Source organism: Coffea eugenioides, chromosome 3, assembly GCF_003713205.1.
Source record: "Coffea eugenioides isolate CCC68of chromosome 3, Ceug_1.0, whole genome shotgun sequence".
NCBI classification, from domain to species: Eukaryota; Viridiplantae; Streptophyta; class Magnoliopsida; order Gentianales; family Rubiaceae; genus Coffea; species Coffea eugenioides.
Genome location: NC_040037.1, coordinates 11,878,526 through 11,905,219, shown reverse-complemented (window position 1 = coordinate 11,905,219; position 26,694 = coordinate 11,878,526). Strand labels below are relative to the sequence as shown.

Sequence of the window (26,694 nt, the reverse complement as noted above, 5' to 3'; positions counted from 1 at the left end):
GTATCTTTGAAATCAAGTTTAACTCGAGTTCAATGTTGACTGAATTCTAGACAAATGGTTTGATTCGTTTGCAACCTAGCCTAGGCTCTTTAGAATTATATAACCAATTATTGGGAAATTTTCTTCACTAAAAACTCTATTAATTTTTCAGGGGCAACAATCATTGTGCCATCTCCAATTTTGTCATTTCTGATTTTTCAATAAAATTCTTTCTTTTCCGGTTTCCCTAATTGTCTTCAAGATAAATAAAAGCAATTTTAGCATATGCAATTCGGTTCTGCTGGTCAAAACATGCAAATGTTATCACGAACCATAAGAGACTAGATCATTCATACAAATAATCAATTATCTTAGATATTGAAAAAAAAATATCTTAGAATTTGGAGCGTATGCCAAAATGTAAGAATGTCCAGAATCTCAATATCAGATATTTGAATGCAACTGTAATATATCTGTAATATAAATGCGTACTGTTCTCTGAAGATAGATGGAGATATTGAGAAATGCGTGATCACCTTGATCAGCATGTTGTGGTTCATGTGACTTGCATAGATGGCTTCCTCTCCCTCTCCAAGCTCTGTATGGTGGCTATCAATGGCACAAGCCACCCTAGCAAACTATAGTGAGACCCCCAATTAAAGTAACCCTGATCTAAATAAGAGCCATACACCTTGCATATCACACCAAATAGATGATTGAGATAGACCTAGGCTCCAATTGTAATGGATCATACTGTAGTGGGCTTTACCGGTCTTCATTTAACTCGTTTTTAACAAAATAAAATTAATCAGCAGAAGCCCAGATTAGTAAATAAGTCTAACACAAAATCGATCAATGTGGAAACAAAAGGATTTAGCATTGATTAACAGGTCTCCTTTGTGTAAATCATCACCTTTTCCCCAAAAGGAAAAAAAATCTTAGGCATTTCCAACTGGTATCATTTTTGTACTTGGTTTACCATTTGAATGCACATTCATTATTATGACCTCTAGCATTAGACATGGTAAGAAGCTTATTAAGACCAGAAAGACAAGAAAATTGATTGCATATTTGGTGCTTTTGTATCTTTCAATTTACCTAAACTGGAGATGTTTTGTGCGAAATTACATACCAAAACCTGTTACCTAATTTCCCAACGTTCGAAAGCTTTCGGAAAACTTCACTCAATCAGATTCAAACACCGTTAATTTTAAAGATTGAAGCATGTGGCCCCAAATAAAACTCTATTTCCATTTTTGTTTGTTTATTAGCTTCAAAATTTCTGGGGACGAACAAGTGGTGTTATGCTGATAATGACCTAAGCAGGAAAGGGTGTCTCTGGAGATTTATGGAAACGAAGATAGAGGACTAGTTCAATTCTGGTTCATACCATGTATAAAATAACTGATTTATCAAGGCAAGTCAAGAAGAAAAATCATAGAAAAATCAGCATCACAATGATTAACAAAATGATGATTAACACTGTCAATGTCCACTGCTCAATTATTTCCTAGGAGAACTAAACAAAACTGCCCAGTGTTTTTCTCCAAATCGTCACCACAAACGTCATTGGGCCAACAATTCTTGGTATCCACACAAGCTGTACATATCAACGTCACTCAGATGCATCCTACACACAACTTAGCCACTGTCACCTCAAAATCACAAACAAACACATTCCTACAATCATAATGACCACCATCTTCAAAATTCCTTCATACCTTTGTTGATATTATAATTTGCTCCCACCTCTCGAAAAATTTTAGATTCTTGGCATAAAATCCCAGAAGAAAAATCAAGAAGCTGCTAAAAATGCCGCAACAAAGACATATTCTCCTTGTAAGTTATCCGGTCCAAGGCCACATTAATCCATCCTTGCAATTTGCCAAAAGACTCCTAAGAATGGGCATACAAGTGACCTTTGCCACCAGCGTTTTTGCCCTCGGCCGTATGACGAAATCCTCCGGCAGCATCCCAAAAGGCCTAAGTTTTGCAAGCTTTTCAGACGGTTATGACGACGGATTCCAGCCAAAGGGTGTAGGTCACAGTGAACACATGTCCGGGATGGAGAAACATGGATCAAATGCCCTCAAAAATGTCATCAACACTAGTGCTAACCAAGGCTGCCCAGTAACGTGCCTTGTCTGCACCTTTTTACTTCCCTGTCCTTGGGCCACGACGGTGGCGCGTCAGTGTCACATCCCATCTGCCCTTCTCTGGATTCAACCGGCCACCGTTATGGACATATTCTATTATTACTTCCATGGCTATGAAGATGACGTGAAGAATAACAGCAGTGACCCCACTTGGTCAATTCAGTTTCCAGGCCTGCCATCGATGAAAGCCAAGGACCTTCCGTCCTTTATACTACCTTCTAGCGATGCTATAAACAGCTCCATTCTTTCAGCTTTCAAGAGGCAACTTGAAACACTGGATGAAGAAGAAAAGCCAAAAGTACTTGTCAACACGTTTGATGCACTGGAACCTCAAGCTCTCAAAGCTATTGAGAGCTATAATTTGATTGCTATTGGACCCTTGACTCCCTCGGCATTCTTGGATGGGAAAGATCCATCAGAAACTTCCTTCAGCGGTGATCTTTTCCAAAAATCAAAAGATTACAAAGAATGGTTGAATTCAAGGCCTGCTGCCTCAGTTGTTTATGTATCATTTGGCAGTTTACTGAGGCTGCCTAAGAAACAAATAGAGGAGATTGCGAGCGGCTTGTTGAAGAGTGGAAGGCCATTTTTGTGGGTGATAAGAGCGAAGGAAGATGGAGAAGAAGAGAAAGAAGAAGATAGCTTGAGTTGCATGGAGGAATTGGAAGAGAAAGGGATGATAGTGCCATGGTGTTCTCAAATTGAGGTGCTAACACATCCTTCATTGGGATGTTTCCTCACGCATTGTGGATGGAATTCGACGTTGGAGAGTCTAGTTTGTGGCGTGCCGGTGATCGCATTTCCTCATTGGGTCGATCAAGGAACGAACGCAAAGTTGATAGAAGATGTTTGGGAAACAGGAGTGAAGGTTGTACCTAATGAAGATGGCACAGTTGACGGTGATGAGATCAACAGATGTATAGAGACGGTGATGGATGATGAGGAGAAAGGGATTGAATTGAGGAGGAATGCTATGAAATGGAAAGAATTGGCTAGGGAGGTAACGCAAGAAGGTGGATCTTCAGACAAGAATCTAAAAGCATTTGTTGAAGAGGCCGGAAAAGGTTACTGAGCTGAGTCAAACCAGTTGTAGATTGGTAGCATAATTTAAGATACGTCTATCTTTTGTTCTTCGTTTTTGGGATTTCGATGGATTGACTTAGTGTTTGTATGTCTGATTTACACTGATCTTAAGTAGTAGAGTACGCAGGGCCTCCATGTAATTATTTCTCTTTTGAAGAAAAATTACCACCCGATTGGTTGTTGCTAAGGAATAGCAATGATAATCACTGTGAAAGACCCTTCAATAATAATGGATTTGTGTAGATTCCTTTTGATAAAATCTGGTGTTTGATAGTTACCATAATTTCATTGATTTTTTGAATAAAAAAATTTATTTTCCTTTTCTTCCACTTGATAATAGATTTGCGTAGATTCCTTTTGATAAAATCTGGTACCATAATGTTAATGACTTTTTGAATAAAAAAAGATTATTATTGCCACCTCCAACTCATTTCACAGCCACCTCCCACCACCATAACTTGCGAGAGAGAAAAGAGTAGAAGTTGCGTAAGATAGAGAAAGAAAGAAGGGAGGAGAGAGAGAGGTTGGGATGAAACAGAAAAGGGAAGTAGGAGTACTGGAGGCAAGATGGAAGACGCTGCGGCTGTCATCCTTTTTGGCTTTTCCTTCCCCATTTTTCAGTTTGTTTTTGTTTTATTTTTCTATCTTGGTGGGTAATGGGAGTGAAAGTGCCCAAACTGGTCCCGCAATGAGCTTTGGGTAAATGAAAGACCCAAAAGTGGCAATGAAAAAGCCCACAGTAGTGTAACAAACAACCACTGAGCAAAGCTTAATGGCCAACAGAGAGAGATTTCCTTCTTTGGGATGTAGATCGGGAGTTCAAAACTCACCTGCAATGAAAAAAATTCAAAAGAAATGTTAGAGCATTTCTTTAATTTAATTAGATCTATATATTTGTTAGACCCTTACACAGTCTCTTTAGGCTCTTCTCTCTGTAGATATGATAGATTAATTTATACAAATGTTATAGTTGTCGAAAAAAAAGAAAAGTGTGCCAAACACCATCAATGACAATCATTACCCTCTCATTCTCTTTGAGGGGTGCAAAACCCTCCAACCAAAGGGGTGGTTACATTGTTAAGCTTTTCAGAAATATACGTGATGTATAAAATTTTGACTTAAGGCTAAGGGAGTTTTGAATCTGGATTTGACATGATAATTCTGTGTATAAATCACAACTCTGCATCATCCTGAACGCAACTAGCAAATAGGAAGGTAAAGCATACATTCACAGATGAAGTTCATATAACTTGTTAAATAGAACAAATGACATTTTGCATATTTACATAGGATTAATCTTGTATACACTGTCAATGTATATACAATTAACGTTAAATATATGACACATATGCAAAATTTAAATTTGAAATTCAAAATTTGCTCATATATTATCCATCTAACAACAATAGTGTATACATTGATACTATATATAAGATTTATTCATTTACATATATGAGAAAAAATGGACAAGTAGTTTTACATTATAAATTGAACTAGTTTTGTACCCGTTTGTTGAACGGGAATCTTCAAAAAATAATAAACTATTTAGTCAATTTTATAAAAATGTCGATATGAAATACAAACTTAATGTATATTCTAGTATAATCTTTCTTAAGTATATTACTATGTGCGCATCATAATATAAAGTATTCTTATAATATAAATGTGAAAATCTAATTCAGTGAATAATAATTCAAAAATGAAAAAATAACATTCGACAATACCATAACATTCAAAAACTTGAAAAGAAATAAAAAGTGCAGTAAATAGTATCAAATAATGTTCTATTCTTCAGAAACTTTTTTTCGTTTTTCTTCTGTTTGAACATTCTCCTCCATTTATCAGTGCAAATCAGCATTTATAGATTTTCCATTATCACTGCATGATAGCAAAGCAAGACAACTAAGTATAAAAAAATTAATGATTTATCACATTCAAAATTGTGTAAGACAATACATAAATATTATAGATTAAGAAAGTAAAATACTATATTAAATCTACTTCCTCGTGCTAAAATAAAATATTGTACATTTAATTAGCCAGACTATTTATGGTATTTGATGTATTAAAGTGGGTAATACTTTTATATTAAATTGTATTTGTAGACTTAGTTGACTATATATTATGCCCATGAAAATCTTGTTGCATTGACCCTTGAACACCAGTATACATAAATTTCACAAAAGGAACCAGAATAAATTTTCCCATTTCAGTTCATGATTACTCAAGAGGCATAGGCCAAATGCTTATAATATGAATATTTAACAACAGTGGAAGACATAGAAAACATAGTTCAACTAAAGTAACTAACAGCAATAATAGCTAAAGATACAAAATTTCTGAAGAAATATCTTCGTCAATTGATTATTAAAAATTTAAGAATAACATGGGACGTAATCAACAATAGCATTTACTTCCATAAAATTGAACAATTCAAGATGAAACTGTTCCAGATTGTAGTTACAAATTGTATTTACAATTCTGGACAACAAAACCCATCATCACTCACAATTCAAGATGAAAATTTAGTAGACATTTTGTCTTCGCAAAAGGAATGAAAATAAATTTGCCCCTTTCAGTTCATGATCACTCAAGAGGCATAGGCCAAATGCTTATAATATGAATGTTTAACAGCAGTGAAAAACATAGAATAGATAGTTCAACTAAAGTGACTAATAGATTTACATGTGGTTGGGAAAAAAAGGCTGGAGAAAATAACAAATTCAACTCTTGGAGTATGCGCTGAGTAAGGATCCACAGCATCAGCTACAAGCCCAGTACCTTGGACAAACGAAACAAAGGCAAATTAACAAACATCTAACATGCATCCTATAGCATATGAATGTTGTCCAATTCGGTTGAAACATCTAACATGTTTCTATATGAAAACTTACGATGAAAATACTATTTTAAATCCTATCTCTTCATACAAAACAAATAGAAAATAAAACCAAAACACACAAAATTCAAGATATGTTACTAAATTCTTACAAGTGAAGATGAACATGTCTTTTTAAAAAAGAAAAATTGTAACGAAGGAAGATTTACCTGATAATCAAGAGGAGTGGAAACCCAAAATTAATGCTTTAATGTACCAACCGCTTACACTGGAAATACCTAACCATATAAAGAGGCTATATGTAGGCATAAGAATTGATAAGCATATAAAGACATATTGATAAAAATATTAAAATTAGTTTTATCTTAATTTAAATTGCTGAAAGTACGTAACTTTGGGTAGGAAATAAGAATTGATAGGGATATAAAAAGATATTGATAAGAATATTAAAACTAGTTTTATCTTAATTTAAGTTGCTTAGAGTACATTACTTTGGGTAGGAAATAAGGATTGATAAGGATATAAAGAGATATTGATAAGAATATAAAAAGATGATAATAAAAAATAGTTTTACTAAGGCGTGCATGCTAAAGAAATTATACGGGTCATACCTTGTTATTATACCTAGAAGTTCACAAACCAAAAGAGGAGCAAGCAGCCGCAAATATATGATTATGATAGAATGATAATCGGCCGCGAATATAGGATAGAATGCTAAGGACGGTTTTATAAGTCATACATGGATGATAAGAATGGTTTTACATTTGAAATTTAATTTAGATAGATATTGATAATTGATTTCGTGCTTATGAAAAGAGAGAGATAAGCTCCATATAGAGCATAGGTTATTTTTTTTTGAAAAAAGGTGGAAATCATGGAATAAATGAACAAAGGCAAAAGAAGAGAGAGATGGAAGAGCGTAGGTTATTTTATAGAGCGTGTTGAAACCACTTGCCCTGTTGTTAAACCACATAGGGAAGAAAAAGCATAAAACGATAAGAATGAAAATACGACTTTATTATATATATATGATTTAATTTAGATAGATATTGATAATTGATTTCGTACTTATGAAAAGAGAGAGATAAGCTCCATATATAGCATAGGTTATTTTAAAAAAAAAAAAGTGAAAATCATGGAATAAATGAACAAAGGCAAAAGAAGAGAGAGATGGAAGAGCGTATGTTATTTTATAGAGCATGTTGAAACCACTTGTCCTGTCGTTAAGCCATGTAGGAAAGAGAAAGTATAAAGCGATAAGAATGAGAATACGACTTTATTATATATATATATGATTTGATACTTTGTTTTAGTTATCAATTCTTCCTAATCGTATTAGATACTCTTTGTAGCCACTCAACAATAATTAGCTTTTTAGATACTCAAATGTAACAAATATGTATAATACAACCTGAACATAGATATAGAAACTCGTTGGTCTATATTAATTCAAATCCCACTGCTATCTAATTTCTACAGCATTTTGCTTTCCACCTTATTTGTTTATCCATTTGCTCAGGCCTTTGTACTGGGATTTTTACAATATATCACCTATCTCAGTCATATTATACAATGTAAATAATATCACAATAAATATAAGTACAAACAAAACAAATGTGGACATTAAGATAACACTGTGCAAAAATAAAACAAATTTTGACATTTCTTAAAATTTCTGTTGCAAAATCAATCCCCCTATCTGACTTCAAATCAAATCCATTCATACAATTAATTGCACCTTAACAATCTAAACTGTGACTGTAGATGCTGCTCATCCATTTACACGTCCGATTGAGGCGACGCATCGTGCCACCGTTTTCAATGAATATGAAGAGACACAAAGGGAGAATAGACAGCAAACGCAGCCATTTCCACAAATGGTGGTGATGCAGTCGCATGTGGTTTCAGTTCACAGCTTTACTCATCTAGTCTTCGAGAGTGAGACTTTCTGGTCCATGCATGCATGATCTGTCAACCTTGTGATTGTCCTTGTTTTTTTCCGACACGGAAAGAACGGAAAGAGCACGCGCACCCAATTAATTTAGACAAATACAGGAGTATACGACAGAACAGAATTCCTGTGGACCTTGTGATTGTCCTTGTGCTGTTGGCTTTGCTTGTCTAGAGACATATTCACTTTCGTCATTTTCTTCGATCTAAGATCATCTTGCTTTGCTAGAATATTCAGCCACAGAGAAAAATCAAATTTTCCTGCTCAAGCCTAACAAATTACAACTTCTGATCATGTTGGTTACTGATTGTTAGTAACTTGTGCACATTGGAATTGGAAAAAGTGTTCAAATGATTAAGATCTAGATCTCTAGAACTAGAAAACCAATTACTTGGAAATTTTCTTTACTGAAAACTTTTATATATATATTAAAGACATGCATATCTATTAACTCTTACAGTATTAATTTTTCTTAGATTTTGGAGCATACGCCAAAATTGGTCGAATGCGGAAATAAATCAATTTAGCATTAATTAACAGGTCTCATTTGCATAAAACTTGGGCTTATCCAACTAGGAATATGTCCACACTCATTGGTATACAATTTCTGCACTTGGTTTACCATTTGAATGCACATCCATTGTTATCACCTCTGACATTAGACAATTCTCTGATTTAACTTCATTTTTCAGAAAAAGCGAATGCATGAACTCTGTTTTACGGGTGGGTACTTATGAGACAAACACTTGAATTTGAACAATTTACAACAATCAATTATTGTCACAATCACTCTACAAAGTGATATATATATATATATACACACACATATATATATAAAAGCCCAATTGCGAACTGCTAATCTTTCAAAAATTCAAGCTCGTAAAATGATATGTGCCCCCATTATTGTTTTCCTTATCTATCTAGATCAACAAGTTTGCCACAGCTGGTTTGCAAATTGCAACAGTGGGAAAGCTTTTTCCCTTTTCCGTGCCACTAAAATTATCTGTCAAGCAATCGTTGCCAAATTGCCCAAAGAAATAATCCAAGTTGAAACAGGCGTGGCCAAATACTCGAATTAAGTCCCTTGATTTAGCTGAAATTGTGGAGTAGGTACCATATCTTCTTGCCAATTCGGATTCAAATCTTTTCTAGGACATCTGCCCATCACATAGGATTTGTCTAGTGCACCTTATCCCTTCATGTGGTTGACGGACTATTGTACGAAATAGAGTTTACCCAATACATACTTTTGGGTAACAGCTGCGGGTTCTCTTATAAAAAAAATAATAATTGAATTAAAACCATCCTAATCAAACTATAAAACAAGTGCCGTAAACGTTTTGAAACAAAAGACCCATCTACTATTTTATGGTTCAAGAAATTTTCAACAATTTATCACTTGTTTAATAACTCAATTCCTTGTGCCTGACATAAGCCAATCAATATTGGGACATCAATATTGCAAACAACAATACGCACACGAATTCGCAAGATTTTGTTTATTTTAGTAATACGATTAGGCGAAGAGGATATTCGAGTACAGTTTTTTTCATTCCACTCGTTTTCACACTAGTAGAACTATAGAACTTTTGCAGGAGAGAAAAAATGATCAATATCCATCCTAGGATATCCAGTTGTAGACGATTACGTGATTTTGTTGCATTTTTTTCTACAATAGTGAGTGTATGCTTCGCAAAACTAATGCACTAACAGTACATTCTTCTCAATGTGTCGATACCTTTCATTCTTTACATCAATAAGGCACAAAAGAAATAAAAAATGATATCATAGTTTTTTATTTATTTATTTTTTTGTAAAAAACAAATGATATCATGGTTGTTTGGAGCAATCAATTTCACTTTACTTTAATGTGTTTATTCTTTGTATTTCTTTTTTTTTTTTCTGGATGGGAGTTTTAGGGGGTTCCTTTCCTTTTATGGGTTGGTTCCTAATAGGCGGCAAAAACTTGGTAGAGCTTATCTACGAAACTTAGTAATCCAAATTTTGTCATATCTTTATTGTGCATTTAATGTTTGATTTGGTATATGACAAATTTTGAACTAATCAATCTATAGGTGAGGTTATAGATTGGGTCTACTTAAGTCTTTGCCCTAATAGTTAGACAGATAGAAATCTATATCTATATGTATTGCAGGAAGAGATTTTAGAATGGTTAAATCAAAATGCTCATAACTCCTCATTCTTTTTTTTATATAGAATTTTTAATTTTTTTAAATTGTTATATATCCTGTCATGTCTTTTGAATTTAAAAGTAAGAAGTGGCCCACTTATATAGGAATTTGATTTGAAATTTATTAATGTGAGGGTAAATAAAGAGAAAATTCACCAACCCTACTAAAAGTAAAAAAGTAAATAATAATATTTTATTTTTCAACTTAGTAATCCTAACTAAAAGGGTAAATTATATAGAAAACAAAAAGAAAATAATATTCATTGGTCATGGATTTAAAATATCAATAATGGTACCATTTGTGAATTCTAAATTATGAAATCACAAAATAGAAAACAAAGTACTACTAGCCTAAAAAACAAATTATGGATTTAAAGGGGTTGGGGAGAATGGTGAAGGGAAAAGAATAAGAAATTGGGTAGCAAAAATAGAAAGTCAGAGACTAGCTATAGGCGAGAGAAAGAGAATAGCAAAGAATTAAAGAGTGGTGAGAAAAGTCGAAAAAGAAAGGTAAAATACTATAAGATTGGACGAAGGGAGGGTAGAAGCAGTGTTGTTAGATCCGAACCGGACCGATCGGTTTGATTGGTTAGATCGTGAACCGGCCTTCTTCCGGAGTTGGTTTATAGCACAAAATCACTTTGGTAAAAAACCAATCAAAACCGTCAAAAATCAGTTAAACTTGTGTCTCGATTCGACTGGTTGACCTGGTTCTCAAACTTTTCTTTCTTGCTTTTCTCAAACATAATTTGAGTTACCGAAATTGTAATACTTTCATTTATTAATAGGAATATGAAAATGCCACCCCCTTAATGTAAATACCAAAATCACTCACTTTCCTAAATGATTTCTAAATCAAGATATTCCATCCCTATTATCTTATAAATTTAGCATCAATGATTCCAACTTGCATTAATTTATTTTAATTTAGTTTTTGAATTAGTTTTGGTAAATGGACATAGTTTAGTCATGAATTTACATTTTTATTTATATTTATTAGGTGTATATTTGATTATAAGTCTAATATTTTTGGAACATTTTGTATGATTGGTCGAATATAACCAAGAACTTAATTTCAATATTTCTGAAACTTATAAAAATATAAAATAATTATGACATCATGTTGATGTCGAAGGGTTTTTAAGAACAGTCCATTCGATCCGACTAGTTCACCCCTGATCGAATAGTTTAGCTGAGTCGCTATCTGGTCCGAGTTTAACAACATTGGGGAGAAGAAAGAATAGGATCGTAGGGAAATGACAAGAAAGATGGCATCGTGGTAAAAGGTCTGAAAGTCATAGAAGGCAGCAGATAGCTAGTTAACAGGTAAGAGATGATGAAAAGGATGATAGTATTTAATAATTTTGAAAATTTTAAAAATAGATCTTACAAAGATTATTTTAAATCTATATTAAAATTCATGTAGAACATTATTCTATAAGCACTCAACAATTTTAGGATTACAAGATGAGAGAAAAATTTTCTAAAATTGAGGAAAATGAATTAGTTATACTTTATATTTTTTTATGTTAAAAACTTTGATATATGGGTATAACATGATATATTGATAAATAAGTTTACAATTGCTCTATCATGTAAAGTATTATAAATTAAATTATTATCATCTATTGACAGATAATAGGTTAACAAAATTTGGTTTCAACTTATTTAAGATATTAAAATTAAGAAAGTCCATTTTGACTTACGAAATAAATCTTTTTTTTAACATGTTAAACATACACTTCTTTGAATTTTTTATTTTTTCATATACTTTATTCTATACTATAAGTATTGTTTTGAATTGAAATATAAATCCGTGTGCTAGTTTGGCAGTCATTATACGGATGAAACAACATATGGGCTCGCACCCAATTGCGCTTATTTGTACACGGGAGCGAGGATGGGCCATCCAAGCTGGATTTGGACATCCTTACAACAATTTCATCCTATCCAGTTGATGCTGAGGGATCAGTTTAACAGACCAACAACATTTTTTGTTTCTATATAATCAAAAGAAATCTTCTCATTGACTTTGATTACATTGAAAAAGTCAACAGCCCAACTACCCCCTTTTTTTTCCTTTAAATTTGTTGAAAGAAAGAATGGTAATGCGATACCCAGCCAGAGGCATCATGATCGGAAATATTTTTGTTTGGATTTGAACTAATTATTTGACATGCCTAGTAATTGATCAAGAATGAGTATAGAACCCCTCTTTGGGCACAAGGTAAAATGTGATTTAGCAGCCTTTGTATGTCAGCTGAAATTTAAGAAACCTGCTAATGGGTTCTTAACTTAAAATTCAGTTGATTCCAAGGTCAAATCACAAATAAGTGAAGCCATCCTGCCCAATTGATGGATGGGCATATGATGAAAAACCATCATTGGGTTCATTTGACAACTACTAAGAATAAGCTATTCGGAATCAACAACATCAGTTGGGCAGCAATAAATCAACACCATCATTAGGCCTTGTTTGGATTGCATTTTCTTGGATTTTTTGTAGAAAAATTACTGTAGCGATTTGATGTATATGAGAAAAAAGGTAATAGAAAAATGTGATCACGGAAAACGACGCAATTTTTTGGCAGAAAATGACTGTCCAAATGGGCCTAAGACTATTATAGCTATGCAATGACATTTGAGCCTCTTAAAAGCAGACGGGATCCTCTGTTCAATATTTTGTGTTCACTTTCCTGTCCAATGCAAAACTATGTAGTTCCACTTATTATATCTGCTGATGTGGCACATAAAAAAGAAAAACTGTTTGGCTGTCTTATGCTTCTTCTTCTTCTTTCTTCTTTTTTGGATTTCCTTTATTTACACAAATTTGTTACAATTCTCAAAACCTTATTGCTACTGTTACAATTTCCAAAACCTGTTGCCACCGTTTTTTGCCTAGAAGACGAAGGAAGTTCTTCAACAAAACAATTTTTTTTCTTTTTGGTGTAAGTGAAAGCAAACAATTTTGGGAACCTCTGTCCAATAAGGCAGCCAAATAGCCTTTCTTTTTTATGTGTCATATCAGCAGATATAATAAGTGGAATTACTTAGTTTTGCATTGGATAAGAAAGTGGACACAAAATATTAGATAGAGGATCCGTCATCAGCCATTATTTCTCATATAGAAGTGTGGCTTTTATGTGGACATCTAGAATCGAACTTCAAATGATGTGACCTTGATTCTAAATTGATCGCAAAAGCAAATTAATCATTCCGTATTATAAGTATTCCTTTTAATTTCAAGAAGTAAAATCCAAACCAATCAAAACTTTTCACATAATTTTAACAATCCTACCTTTTTTTTGGCTCACATAATTGTAATATATTTTTTAGTTTTTCTTTTTTGTAAAGAAGATATCTTATTTACACTCCTTTTTCACTCACGCTCCTTCCTTCTACAACACCCAACTTATGGGTGCAAACGAACCGAGCAACTCGCGAGCGGTTCGAGTCGAGTTCGATCAATATCGAATTCGAGTCTAACTTGAGCTCGAATTCGAGTTCAAAATATTAAGCTTGTTAGCTCGCGAGCGGCTCGCGAGTTTGAGTATTTATATATATATATATTTATATATATATATATATGTTTTTTTATTTTTTATTTTAATAATAAAATTACATATATATCCTTAATATTTTATTATTTATTAAGAAAAATATTATTTTATTTATTTTTTTAAAAAATAAAATAATTATTTTTTTTTTTCGAATTCGAGCTCGAGTTCGAGTTTCAAAATTGTCAGCTCGTCGAGCTCGAGTTCAATAAAAGTAAGGTAAGACTCGACTTAATTAGGCCAAAATTTGACTTGACTCAACTCGTTTGCACCCCTAATCCAACCCATCCCTTCTTTACATAATTTTAACTAGTGTGAATACCCGTGTTACACACGGTGCTGACATTACTGAAAAAATGAAGATAAAATGGTGAATTAAAAAATGTTAAAAAGTTGTACCAACACAATTAAAATATAATATCTGTCTAAAAATAGTTTGAAATATGATACAATATGTATATTATTCAAAAATTACCTTTTTTTGGAAGATAGATCCTGAAAAAATAATAGAAATTTATATTAGAAAATGAATGATATATGAATAAAAATGAATGTAATTAAATGTTGTTAAAATAAAATACTTACAAATATTATGCATTCGATTTGATAATCTTGCATGAAGGTACGAACACTCTTCACACCAATCAACTTTTAGTACGAAAGCCAAAATTGGTGATTTAATTAATTCTGTTGAATTTTGTGGAATGCGTACTACAAATGAAAATGCACGATCTTTGCATGAATTGATTCGTTGGTTGAACAACCTATCACCATTGTCCTGAGAATTAAGTACGTGCGAAATTCAAAATTAGTGTATTTTTTTTACATAGTTTATAAATAGTATTATAAAAAATAAACATATATCAAGAAATTCTACCTTTCTTTGTAATTTTCTAAGATAAGAAGCATTACAATCAAATACGAATCGTGCATGTCTGTCCTGTAGATTAAGATGCATGTTACCACTGGAATCTTTGATTTATATGTTAACATTGTACCTGTTTGACAAATAAAATGTTATATACAATACAGAAAAATTTGTTGAAATTAAAGGTACATGAAATTAATTACCTAACAACAGTGTCGACCACGTCATTACAATGCATACACACTGTTTTTGAAAAAACGACCTTCACATAGTTATCCACAATTTTTGCATAGCTCATAGAACATGTTTTCTATGTTAATGCTCTGAATGTAAGCAAGTATTCGAAAATATTTAACCTAGTAAGAATGAAAGAAGGTATAGGTTATGATTATAAATTTAAAAAATTTGTGCAGTAATTAAATTAAATAGAGTAAGTTTACCGTACGCATGATTGTATATTCGGATATCCATATTCTCTTTGAATTTGCTATCAACAATGCTTGTGATGTTGTAAAATTGCTTGACCTCAACCATGTAACTAACTTTCGAGCACATGTATCATTTTCAAACCTACAATTTTTTGAAATACATGTTGATAAGAGTATGAAACAACATTAAAAGTTTGATGTAGTGCTACTGATGGAACTCACCAACTGTGCAGGTATCAAGCAAAATTTAAATTGTGATTGATATACACTTTGCTAGCTCCAATTGTACAAAGTAATGGTCCTGCATAGTATGGTTATATTCGCTAAAAAACTATTCAAATTATATAGAGTATAAGTAAAAACATTTGATTTACCTTTGAAATTTCGTACGCAAATACCACATACCAGTAAAATATTATTTTTTGTAGCAAACTGATATTATAGAATTTGTAGTATATTCAATAACTTGATACTCAAATCACCGATGAGGCAAAGTTTGCCTAAATAAGCTTTACAGTGTCCTAACTCCTTGCAAAAAAAAAAAAAACACTAAATAGTCCTAATTGGCATCGCAAGTTACGGCAACGTGCCAGTGCCATCTAGGCCTAATTTTTTTTTGGGTCAAAATCTAATCCTAATTGGTTCTGCTGTTTCTTTATCATGTTATATGCTTGCGAATTAAAATTGTATTAAAATAGCATGTGAATGAGCATTTGTCTTTAATTAAGGAGTAAAAAAGATTTAAAGTATAAATAACAAATTATAAATGATTTATGAAGTAGATTATGAGAAAGTTTTAAATTTTAAATTTGACTGGTGATAGGGTTGGTTATAACCAACTACTTTTTATGTATTAAAATAAATACAAAAATCTATAACCCACTACTTATTACGTTCTTGGGATTTTTTTTAGAGTTAAATATAGTAAACCCCTTAACTTTACATTTAGCTGCACTTTACCCCCTCAACTTTACATTTAGTTGCACATTTGTGATTTTTTTTTAAACGTGTTTGTAATTTGCAAAGCTCATTTGTAGGGGTAGTTATAGGGTTAGTGTGGTGACAAATATTTTTTAATTATAAAAATGTAATATCGTATTAAAATAGCATACGAATGAGCATTTGTCTTTAATTAAGGAGTAAAAAGGATTTAAAGTATAAATAACAAACTATAACAGTTTATGAAGTAGATGGTAGGAATGTTTTAAATTTTAAATTTAATTGGTGATAGGGTTGGTTATAACCCACTACTTTTTATGTATTAAAATAAATACAAAAATCTAAAAAAAAGAATGAAAAGTTTGGAAGCCATAACTTTACATTTAGCTGCACTTTACCCCCTCAACTTTACATTTAGTTGTACATTTGTGATTTTTTTTGAAACGTGATTGTAATTTACAAAACTCATTTGTAGGGGTGGTTATAGGGTTAGTGTGGTGACAAATATTTCTTAATTATAGAAATGTAACATTGTATTAAAATAGCATACGAATGAGTATTTATCTTCAATTAAGGAGTAAAAAAGATTTAAAGTATAAATAACAAACTATAAATGGTTTATAAAGTAGATGGTGGGAATGTTTTAAATTTTAAATTTAATTGGTGATAGGGTTGATTATAACCCATTACTTTTTATGTATTAAAATAAATACAAAAATCTAAAAAAAAGAATGAGATGTTTGGAAGCCATTGAGAGGTCTCTGCTAAAAATCCATTCTACAATGCATATAGATATAGATACTCGTTCATCTTTATTACCTATTAAGTTTCAATTTCCAAATACTAAAACAAAACAAAATTTACATATATTACCAAATAAAACTATAGTTAACTAGTGGAGAACTAGTTAACTAGTGAATAATGAGAAACAAATCATAAACTAAATTTTATACATGACTCCTCCACTCCAAAAAAAAATAAAAAATCATAGTACATTTGCTCCAGTACACCTAAGTAGCAGTGAAAATTCGTGCAAACCCAATCTACACCGTCGGATCATCATCGTCAATATCCATGATCTGATCCTCCGAACGGCAACTTCTCAGCACCGGAAATATTAATCCCAGCTCGTTTAACATTCTGAAAAATGGGTCGTACCAACTTTTGTTGATGAACGGGTCTAAGAAGCTCCTCGTTGAAATCAATCTCGACGTTCAAAACCCCGAGTTCTTTAAGCCGGAGGCCGAGTTTCTCGCCGATTCTGGCCGCGATTTTGGCGTCCATGAAATTGTGGGATCTCGGGAAACGATTTTGCTTGGCCTTTAATTGAGGTAAGAACTCTGGCTCGGTGGTGGAAGCGATGGCTATGATGGATTCTGTTATGGGTTTCGTCACCTGGGCTGTGATTTTCCGGCAGGAGAGGAGTATGCGGAGGAGGTGGAGCTGCTGCTGGGTGGCGCCGCCCATTTTAAGTGTTGCTGTTGATTTTTGGGATTTCGAGATTTAAGGGCCATTTTTGTAAGGGGCTTCAGCTGTATTCATTTCACATTGTCTTCTTGTAATCTGATCCAATTATTTGAGGCCCAATTCTATCATCAGCACACTGGATAGGCCCAATGCTTATATTGGGTGCAGAAAGGAAAACCTGATGGTCATGTGTAAATTGATGATGTGTCACTATAAACAATTATTATGGATGTGTCGCTGGTCATGTGTATTTTGACTTTTGACTATTAAATAATTTTTCATCATAAATTAGTCATTAAACTAACTAAATAGCTACTAACTCACTCCTATGCTTATGTTATTTGACTGTTAAACTTTGACGCAACTAAGTTTCTGTTTGGATTGCTGAGTTTTTCAAAAATTAATATTTCAAATACTATTAAAATTTTTAAAAAGTACTCTAAAAGGTACTTAAAAGGTAGTCTAAATTTTTTTTAATGTTTAAAAAATATACCAAAATATATTCTAAAAACTCTTCTACTTTTAAATATTCCAAAATATTTTCTAAAAATATCTCAAAATATACTATAAAAAAACTCTGCTACAGTAAAATTTTTCAAAAACACCCCTAAAAATAGCTAATCCAAACTATTTATGTTCAACTTTTCTTGTGCTACGTTAACTTTGTTTAAGATCCAGTAATTATTTGAGTTTCGCATGGTTTGAGAATAAAAGATTCACATGCCTGAGCTAAAGGAAAATTAAATCTTTTACCATGTTTAACGGATCAATGGAGATACTTGGAAACATTATTGTGATTAACTACAAGTCTCAAAGGATGGAAAAGTATAGATGTAAAGTATAGATGGTATAATTTACTTCCATTATTGTGCTTCTAGCAGGAAATTAAGGATAGAAATTACTGAGATACTATCACAGACATAATTTTTAGCAGATAACCACACTGACAAAAGGTTAGGAAGAAAGAAGTTGGTATTGGATTCCAAAGGATAGGACGGCTTAAAAGAGAAGGCTTTCAATTATTATTTGTAGAATATTGCATGTATGTTCTTGCCAAAAGCTAAAAACCATTCTTTCCTTTTGAGGTCAGTACGGAAGACGGCTGAAACATGCGATTGCAACAAGATGACAGTTCAAGTACAAGGACAATATTATTGTTCCAAATTCACCAAGCCCATTAAAACAAAAACACATTTTTTATCTTGACATTTTCCTTATTCCACATCAAAAGGTGTAAATATATTACTTGGAGCCACATCATAAGTCACAACATATCTTCAAAAATTAGGTTAATCCACGTAGTGAAAATGAAGGATCCACTAGTTTGGATTTTCTTCCATGCATGTTTGCATGGCAGATGGCTAAAACAAAGGGATCGATTGCCGGGATTCTACTACCTCAACTAAATCTGCAGATAAAGGTTAAATATTCTCAAGAATAAGCTCAATTGATAGTGATATTAGCTAGGTGGCCGTGAGGTTTCTCGTTCGACTTTCAAATTCTGTCCATTTGTACGTGTGGAATAGAATTTATATGTGTCAAGCGAATTTCTTATTAATGTACTAATAGTACTTGGAAAACAAGCAATGACTAACTTTTGACTTGTGAAAACAACAAAAGAGGCATGGTATTACCAATTATGTCAATTGAAGTTGCATATTTGTTCTTGATCTTCAAGTAACGTTCCCAACTCCAGATTGCCAATTTAAAAAAATGTTTCAAGACTTCGGTCAGCATGAACCTAGTGCTATTCAAAATGAAAATCATTGCCTTGGTCTCCACGTTTGAATGAAATAAACAATGCTATTGAAACTGAAAATCATACCTTTGTCTGCAAGTTTGAATAAATTTACTATAAGTTTTTCATTTTTCATTGCGAACATATTTTATTCTGATTATCAAATCTTTTTTTTATGTTGAAGTGCTTGACAAGGGTTCCAAACTTGTATTGGAAAGTAAGGAGAGAAGGGAAAAGCGGGGCGGCAATGTAGAGGAGTCCAGCCAATAGAGCCAATATATGTCAATTTCCAAGAGAACTTTCAAAGACACTAAACATACAGAACAAGACAAGTCAAACATTGTGAACACTAAGTATAAAAGCTAATCACAAGGCACTTATAAAGTCATCAAATACAAGTAACTAATCTCGTTATCTCCTGCATTTGTATCCCACAAAGTTAAACAGTCAAAATCTCTTCACAAATTGTTAATCAAACCATCATGAAGAAGCCTCAGCACTTTCTCATAACTGCTCTTCCAGTCCAGGGTCACATCAACCCAACTCTTCAGCTAGCTAAGAGCCTTGCGCGAAATGGTGCACAAGTCACCTTTGCCACCACCGTTCATGGCTTTAGCTGCATCAACAAGGCCCTTCCAAGATACAATGGTCTTTCCTATGCCACCTTCTCTGATGGTTGCGATGACGAGGAGTCCGGTAAAAGGCGCGATCGCGGGAGGTTTTTTTCTGACTTGAAACACTTCGGCACCCAAACCGTCAGGGAGTTGATCAAGACTTTGTCTGACGAAGGCCGACCTGTTACCTGCTTAATCTACACAATCTTATTGCCCTGGGTGGCAGAAGTGGCCTTCGAGATGCAAATACCGTCGGTTTTTTTCGTGATTCAGTGTGCTACTGCATTTGCAATCTACCTCAGATACTTCAACAGCCAGGATGGTGTGTATGATGGTGTTCGTGAAATTGATCCCTCAATTTCAATAAAATTGCCTAATCTTCCATTGTTTTTGAGTACTGACTTGCCCAGTACAATCATGCCTTCTAATCCATACTTCGCTTCTACTGTGCCTGTTCTCCATGAACATATAAAAATCTTGGAGCAAGACACTAAAGCTTGTGTACTTGTCAATACTTTTAATGACTTAGAACAGGCATCACTCAGAGCAATAACTAATATGAATGTGATTCCAATTGGACCTTTGATTCCTTCTGCTTTTTCTGATGGCACTGATCTAACAGACAAGTCTGTTGGTGGTGACTTATTTGACAGCCCGAAACAGGACTATATTCGATGGTTGGATTTGAAGCCAGAGCGCTCTGTTGTTTATGTATCGTTCGGAAGCCTTGCGACGTTAAACAAAGAGCAAAAGATTGAGATTTTCCATGGATTAGAAGAAGCTGGTTGGGATTATTTGATGGTCATCCGAAAATCGGATAATGAAGACCAAGAAGTAAAGGAAATGATGGAAAATGGGCTGAGTGGAAAGGGGATAATAGTGCCATGGTGTTCACAAATGGAAGTACTCTGTCACAAGTCTATAGGGTGTTTTCTCACGCACTGTGGGTGGAATTCAACATTGGAGAGCCTTACTGCTGGTATACCAATGATTGGATGCCCACAATTTTCTGATCAGACAACAAACGCAAAACTAATTGAGGAAGTTTGGGGCAATGGGGTAAGAGCAAAGGCTAATGAAGCATCGCTGGTGGAGAGAGAGGAGATCAAGAGGTGCTTGGGTGTTGTGATGGGATGTGGAGAAAAGGGGGAGAAAATAAGAAGAAATGCTGCTAAATGGAGAGGCTTGGCTGTGGATGCTGTGAAGGAAAATGGATCTTCACACAACAATCTCAAACTTTTCTTGGAGAGTTTGGGATAGGGAAAAGAACCTTTTTTTTCACAGTAGAGCTGCCTTTCAATCTATGTCCATGTAACCTGTCATTCATGGAATTCATTATAGAATAATACACATCTTCTATGTTACTCCGACTCGGGTATCTATTTAAGTATCTAATTCATCATCCGTCTAAAATTAAAATACGAGGACACTCCTAAAAACTCATACACGGGTACATGGATACGGCAAAATTTCTCTTAAACACAAGAATTATACAGTACGGCCAATATACAGCTCATAGCTCACTAAGGATTGGAGAATTCTAAGGTAACCAACAAGTCTTAAATCAAAAAGATTCTAGTACAATAAGGATTCCAATGAAACAAGTCTTCCAATCCATGGGTTTCTCACCCATGTCTCCTCCTCTTCCTTCGCAATTAGACCTCACAAAGATCAATTTGTCCAAAAATATTTCGAATTGTCGGACACATATCCCATACTAGTACTAGTGTCGTGCCGTGTCGTGTCGACATGGGTACTTTAGGATAAAATGAAGAGTCCGAATAACATAGGACATCCTAGTCATTGACTTCTGACGTATTTTAAACAAATTATAGCCCCAGTTGAATAAGTTTTTTCTCGTGAAATTTTTGCACATGATAAATAAGTAGGTTTCAGGTAATCAAGGAAATAGAACACCAAGAACTTCTCTTTCTTGTTAGTGCGTCCTCTTTTTTTTTATGTAGATATTTCTTAGTCATACCTGATGACATTATAAAACAAAACTTACTAATTAGTCAGTGTATTAGTTAAATTGAGGTAAAATAACTAAGCTCGAGATCGAGCTCGAGGTTATCGAGCTTTTAGAATTCTAGTTTGAGCTCGAACTTGACTTCAATTTACGTTACTCGAGTTTGAGTTTAATTAAATCTAATCAATTCAAATCAAACTCAATTGAGCCTATTCGAGCTCAATCAAGTCTAATCAAGCTCACGTAATAAAAATTAATATTTTACATATAATTTTAAATAAAGAATATTATCGACATTTCACAATAATAAATATAAAAAAATTAAAATATATATTATAAAAAATTCGATTAGGCTCGTCGAGCCTTCAAATGGAAAATATTGAAGTTCGAGCTCAACTCGCTACTTCTATGAAGTAGCTCAAACTCAGTCAAAACGAGCTTGAGCTAAGCTGCTGACCGAGTAGCTTGCGAGTTCGAGTCAAGCTACTCGGTCTAGCATCAGCCCTAGTCATAGGTGGTTTAGAAGTCGGAGTAAGTTGATGTCTAGTTCAAAACTAGTTAGCATAAATGGACAAAAGAATAGATTTTTGGTAGCAGTCAGTTAAATTCCTTGTAGGATTCTCGAGTGCTTGACTCATATGAACGTTAGGGAGAAAAACTTGAGAGAATCTAACGTTGACACAAAGGCTTAAACAATTAGGTCTCAAACCCTTATGTGCACAAAGGTTTAATGATTAAGTTCCGGACCCTTGCTTACATATCAAGTGCTCTTTCTCTGTCTCTCGAACAAATGTGGAAACAATTCTTCACTCATGAACCGAACAATTTTCTCTTTCATGAGTAATCCCTCATATTGAATCCAAATTTACAAGTACTTCTTCATTTTTTCGAGCTCACTTTAATACTCAACAGAAGTTCACTTTAATATCTGATAGCATGGATCCACACTTCTTCAACATCCAAATTGGATTTCGAACCCCTACCAACCTTTGGCTCTTTGGACAAACACCAAATGGACCTTCTGCCAAACTCTTGGTGGACCTAGTCAAACAACATTCAAACTTCTTGACACTTCAATCCACTACCAAGAAGAGAATTTCAACGGTCCAACTTCAAAAAGAATCTGTTTGCTAATGAGTAACCCAGTCTTGTAATCAGAAAATATGCTACCACTTGTCAAGAAAAAAAATTTTGAGAGAGCCCACCAAAGAAATTCAATATATAAGTTAGAAACCCAACATTGACCTAAAAGTTTAAACTGTTAGATCCCGGACTCCTATTTACATATTAACTAGAGGTGCAAACGAATCGAGCCGCTCGCGAGCAGCTCGAGTCGAGTTCGAGTTGGCTCGAGTCAAATTCGAGCTCGAACTCGAGCTCAAAATATTAAGCTCGACTCGCGAGTTCGAGTATATATATATTTTTTTTATTTTTTATTTTTTATTTTAATAGTAAAATTACGTATATTATATTTTTTTATTTTTTATTTTAATAGTAAAATTACGTATATATCCTTAATATTTTATTATTTATTAAAAAATATTATTTTATTTATTTTTTTAAAAAAATAAAATAATTATTTTTTTATTTTTTCGAGCTCGAGCTTTAAATTACCAGCTCGTCGAGCTCGAGCTCGAGTTCGAGTTCAATAAAAATATGTCAAAACTCGGCTCGATTAGGCCAAAGTTCGACCCGGCTCGGCTCGTTTGCAGCTCTAATATTAACTATTATTTCTTAATCTCTCAAACCAATGTAAAATATAATTCTTTACTCACGAATCTAACAATTATGTTTGTTGGGATTTTGGCCTGAAACAAACGACTATTGAAACATCAAGAACACAATAATTTAATGACAAATAAGCCACATATATATATGAAAATAAATGACACACAAGATTTAACGTCCACAGAGACAACATCCGTTCTTTATTATGAGCGAATAGCATCTACACAAAAATAAAAGTTGAATCCAAATCCAACCCTTATATAATTTCTCTTACCTTTCAAGAATTCTCTCTTAACCTATGTAAAGAACCCTCTCTTACTCCATTTGTACAAGGCTATATGTCGTCTCTTGTGTGCCATTTTGTAATATGTCAACCTCCATTTAGTTATAAGTCACATTAATTGACCAACACCTAATTAATAACAAAAAATAACTACTAATTGCTAATCTTATATAGAATAGAAAACAATTTTTAATTCCTAAACTCATATAAATAGAAAATCCCTTAGTTATTACTTCAAGTAACTAAAACAATTAAAAAACCAGTTATTTTCACATAAAATAAGAAATTTGATTAAAAGAAACTAAATCAATTTTCTAATAGTATATAACGTTCCTATGTCCTGGTTTAGGTGTGGAAAACGTTAGAGTTGGGTGATTGATCTTTAAAATTTCAGTTTTGCTCCAAAACTTCCCTTATGTTAATCTATAGCTTGACCATTCCACCATCGGTTATTATATACCTGCCAACTTTTAATTCTTATGTTCGATTCTTGGAGTTTTAACAGCCTTTTAGTGTAAATTAGTTCGCAGAATCTTAGTATTTTCCGTTGCGTGATTTTTTGTCGTGGTGTATTTAGTTGGTGAAAATTGAACCATAAGATTGAATCTCAGCAGTAAGATGATTAATAGTATTGAAAACGATATTACAGAAGCATTTCGAGAGAATTGTTGATTGTTGCATGTTATTGAGTTGAAGGGTTTTATCAAAAGAGGTAAAAAAATTTGAGGGAGAGAAGAAGAATTTGTATGGGACGCGTAAAGAGTTGAATGATGGGTGAGATTATAGATTTGGTTAATGGTGAAAAGTTTAGCATACATATCCCATAAGCAAATTATTTTTTTTTGAAAGTGAAAAAGTATCTCAAACAATATAATTTAAATGAATTTTTTTTGTTGTGTTGTGAATACTTAGCCGGAAAAAGAACTGAAAGAAGAAGTCAAGATTACTATTTCATGTTATGCATCAAATATTGTCTAAGTGCCTTTTTAGAACATTTATTCATCGTGCTAATGTAATTATGTTTTGCAAAGTATTGAGTTCTATTTTTTGAATTGTGCATGTTTCCCCTTCTCTCTCGCATAATTTTGTGATTATTATTCCTCCAAGTGTAATTTTTATTCCTCCAATTCCATAATTCGGCAAGTTGCAAGTTATTATAAGAACTCATAAAATTAGAGTTCTATAATGGGACCAATTTTGTGCCCTAACATTGCCAATGGAAAACTCTAGGATTAATGTTGTAGCCTGACTTTTAATACCAATTGTAGATCTCTATTTTTATGAGTTCTAATAATAACTCATAGAATTATACCATTTAAGAAATAACAACTAGTGGAAAAAATGAAATATTAACTACTCAATAAACTCAACTCCATAGTTTGCAAAACATAATATACATCCTTCCAAATCAGCCATGGTAGTTAACGTAGTTTATTACTGTGAATAAATATTCTAAAAATACAACCAGAAATTATTTTATGCATAACTTAAAAAAAAAATAATCTTGTCTTCTTCTTTTCGAACTTTTTGGTAAAAAATATTTGCAATAACACAACAAAAAAACCATTTAAATTGAATAGTTTCACAAGCCTTTTCACATCTAAAAATCAACTTAAATATATTAGTTCACTTCTGCATATGAGAGTAAATATGGCTTACTTTCATCATTAACAAAGTCTACAACTCACGTACCCAAACAAGTTCTTTTCTCTTTCTCTTTGTTAATTTTGACAAAAGTATTCCTCCCTAATGCTGTTGCTGAAAAAACACATTTGTGAACAATTATGTTTCCTAAAATTTATGTTTTTGAAAGACTCGTGCCACATGTGGATAGTTTCAAATATGGTTTTCCATATATGGAATTATATGAGTGGTTGGATTTCATGTAACAACATTTCTCCATAAGATAAATAATATAGTCAAGGAGTAAAATTCAACAAAAAAATAAAATACAGCAAAACAACTGTCATAATGAAGCTTCTTGTAACAAATGGACAACACGAAAGACAATGGATTTTACTTGTCAAGGAAACAAGTGATAACTCCAAGTAAAGAAACAAAAAGCAGCTATATTTCTTGATTGTGATCGAAAGAGTGTGAGATAATACTAAGTTTCAGACAATAAATATTTATCTTTGCCAAAACAACAAGAATAACCAAACAAAAAGTTCTCCTAGGCCAATTCATGGATTCTCTAATCATTTACCAAGGCATGCTACTAATAGTGCTGGAATAGTGGATTGGGGATCCAACTTCAAGGTTGAAACAAGCTATCTTTGGGTTATTTGTTCTTTACTTTGTTTCTTTTTAGCTAACTCCATTCAGAACCCAAAATAAGCCCTAAAAGATTCTATCTGAGGCATGTGATGAAAAATTGGAATGCCTTTAGATCTTTTTTCCTCATACGATCCAATTTTTAACTTCAGTGCCCTTGTCCAACACAAGTGTCTTAATTAATAGATTAAAATCCGACAGAAGCTGGATATCCAAAATTTACTCATAAAAAAAAAAAATTTATTCCTCAAAAAAATTCAGAAAAATCCTGTATGTGGGATAATCGAAAAAGTTAACAATCTTGAATAGTGCGAAACAAATTCAGCAAAATCAAAATATTTATAGGACGAAAAGACAAGATTCAGAGTTTTATAATTAAATTGCAGTTGAATTATCTGATGTCTTCAAGAATCTGGTATATTACAGTTTTCCCTGGGACAATACACGCGTGAAACACGGGATAATAAGATACCATATTTTCCTTATCCTAGTGGCAAAGGCATTCAATATGATCAAAAGATTAATACTTGGAAACCTTGCATGGCTCTTGCATCATTCTTGGCTGCATTATCATCTTCTTTAGATGACGACCAAAAACCTTCGTCCCAGATTCAAGAACTTGATCGAATA

At 33.1% G+C, this 26,694-nt stretch overlaps 3 protein-coding genes across 3 annotated transcripts; 2 read left to right on the top strand and 1 right to left on the bottom strand.

The window, feature by feature from the left end:
• Positions 1 to 1,501: 1,501 nt before the first annotated feature.
• Positions 1,502 to 3,477, top strand: LOC113765437 (crocetin glucosyltransferase, chloroplastic-like). Its single transcript, XM_027309612.1, has one exon. The coding sequence runs from the start codon at positions 1,792 to 1,794 to the stop codon at positions 3,205 to 3,207; it is 1,416 nt and encodes a 471-aa protein (XP_027165413.1). The 5' UTR covers positions 1,502 to 1,791; the 3' UTR covers positions 3,208 to 3,477.
• A 13,373-nt stretch (positions 3,478 to 16,850) lies between these two features.
• On the bottom strand, positions 16,851 to 17,603 carry LOC113766837. The gene has a single exon (XM_027310998.1). It carries the CDS (start codon positions 17,456 to 17,458, stop codon positions 17,057 to 17,059), a length of 402 nt encoding a protein of 133 aa, XP_027166799.1. The 5' UTR covers positions 17,459 to 17,603; the 3' UTR covers positions 16,851 to 17,056.
• Positions 17,604 to 19,678: 2,075 nt separating this feature from the next.
• Positions 19,679 to 21,070, top strand: LOC113764646 (UDP-glycosyltransferase 75C1-like). The gene has a single exon (XM_027308615.1). The coding sequence runs from the start codon at positions 19,679 to 19,681 to the stop codon at positions 21,068 to 21,070; it is 1,392 nt and encodes a 463-aa protein (XP_027164416.1).
• Positions 21,071 to 26,694: the final 5,624 nt, after the last annotated feature.

What these genes read in the sequence shown, in the direction of transcription:
- LOC113765437 (XM_027309612.1), top strand. Translation starts at nt 1,792, where the DNA reads ATGCCGCAACAAAGACATATTCTCCTTGTAAGTTATCCGGTCCAAGGC.
- LOC113766837 (XM_027310998.1), bottom strand. Translation starts at nt 17,458, where the DNA reads ATGGGCGGCGCCACCCAGCAGCAGCTCCACCTCCTCCGCATACTCCTC.
- LOC113764646 (XM_027308615.1), top strand. Translation starts at nt 19,679, where the DNA reads ATGAAGAAGCCTCAGCACTTTCTCATAACTGCTCTTCCAGTCCAGGGT.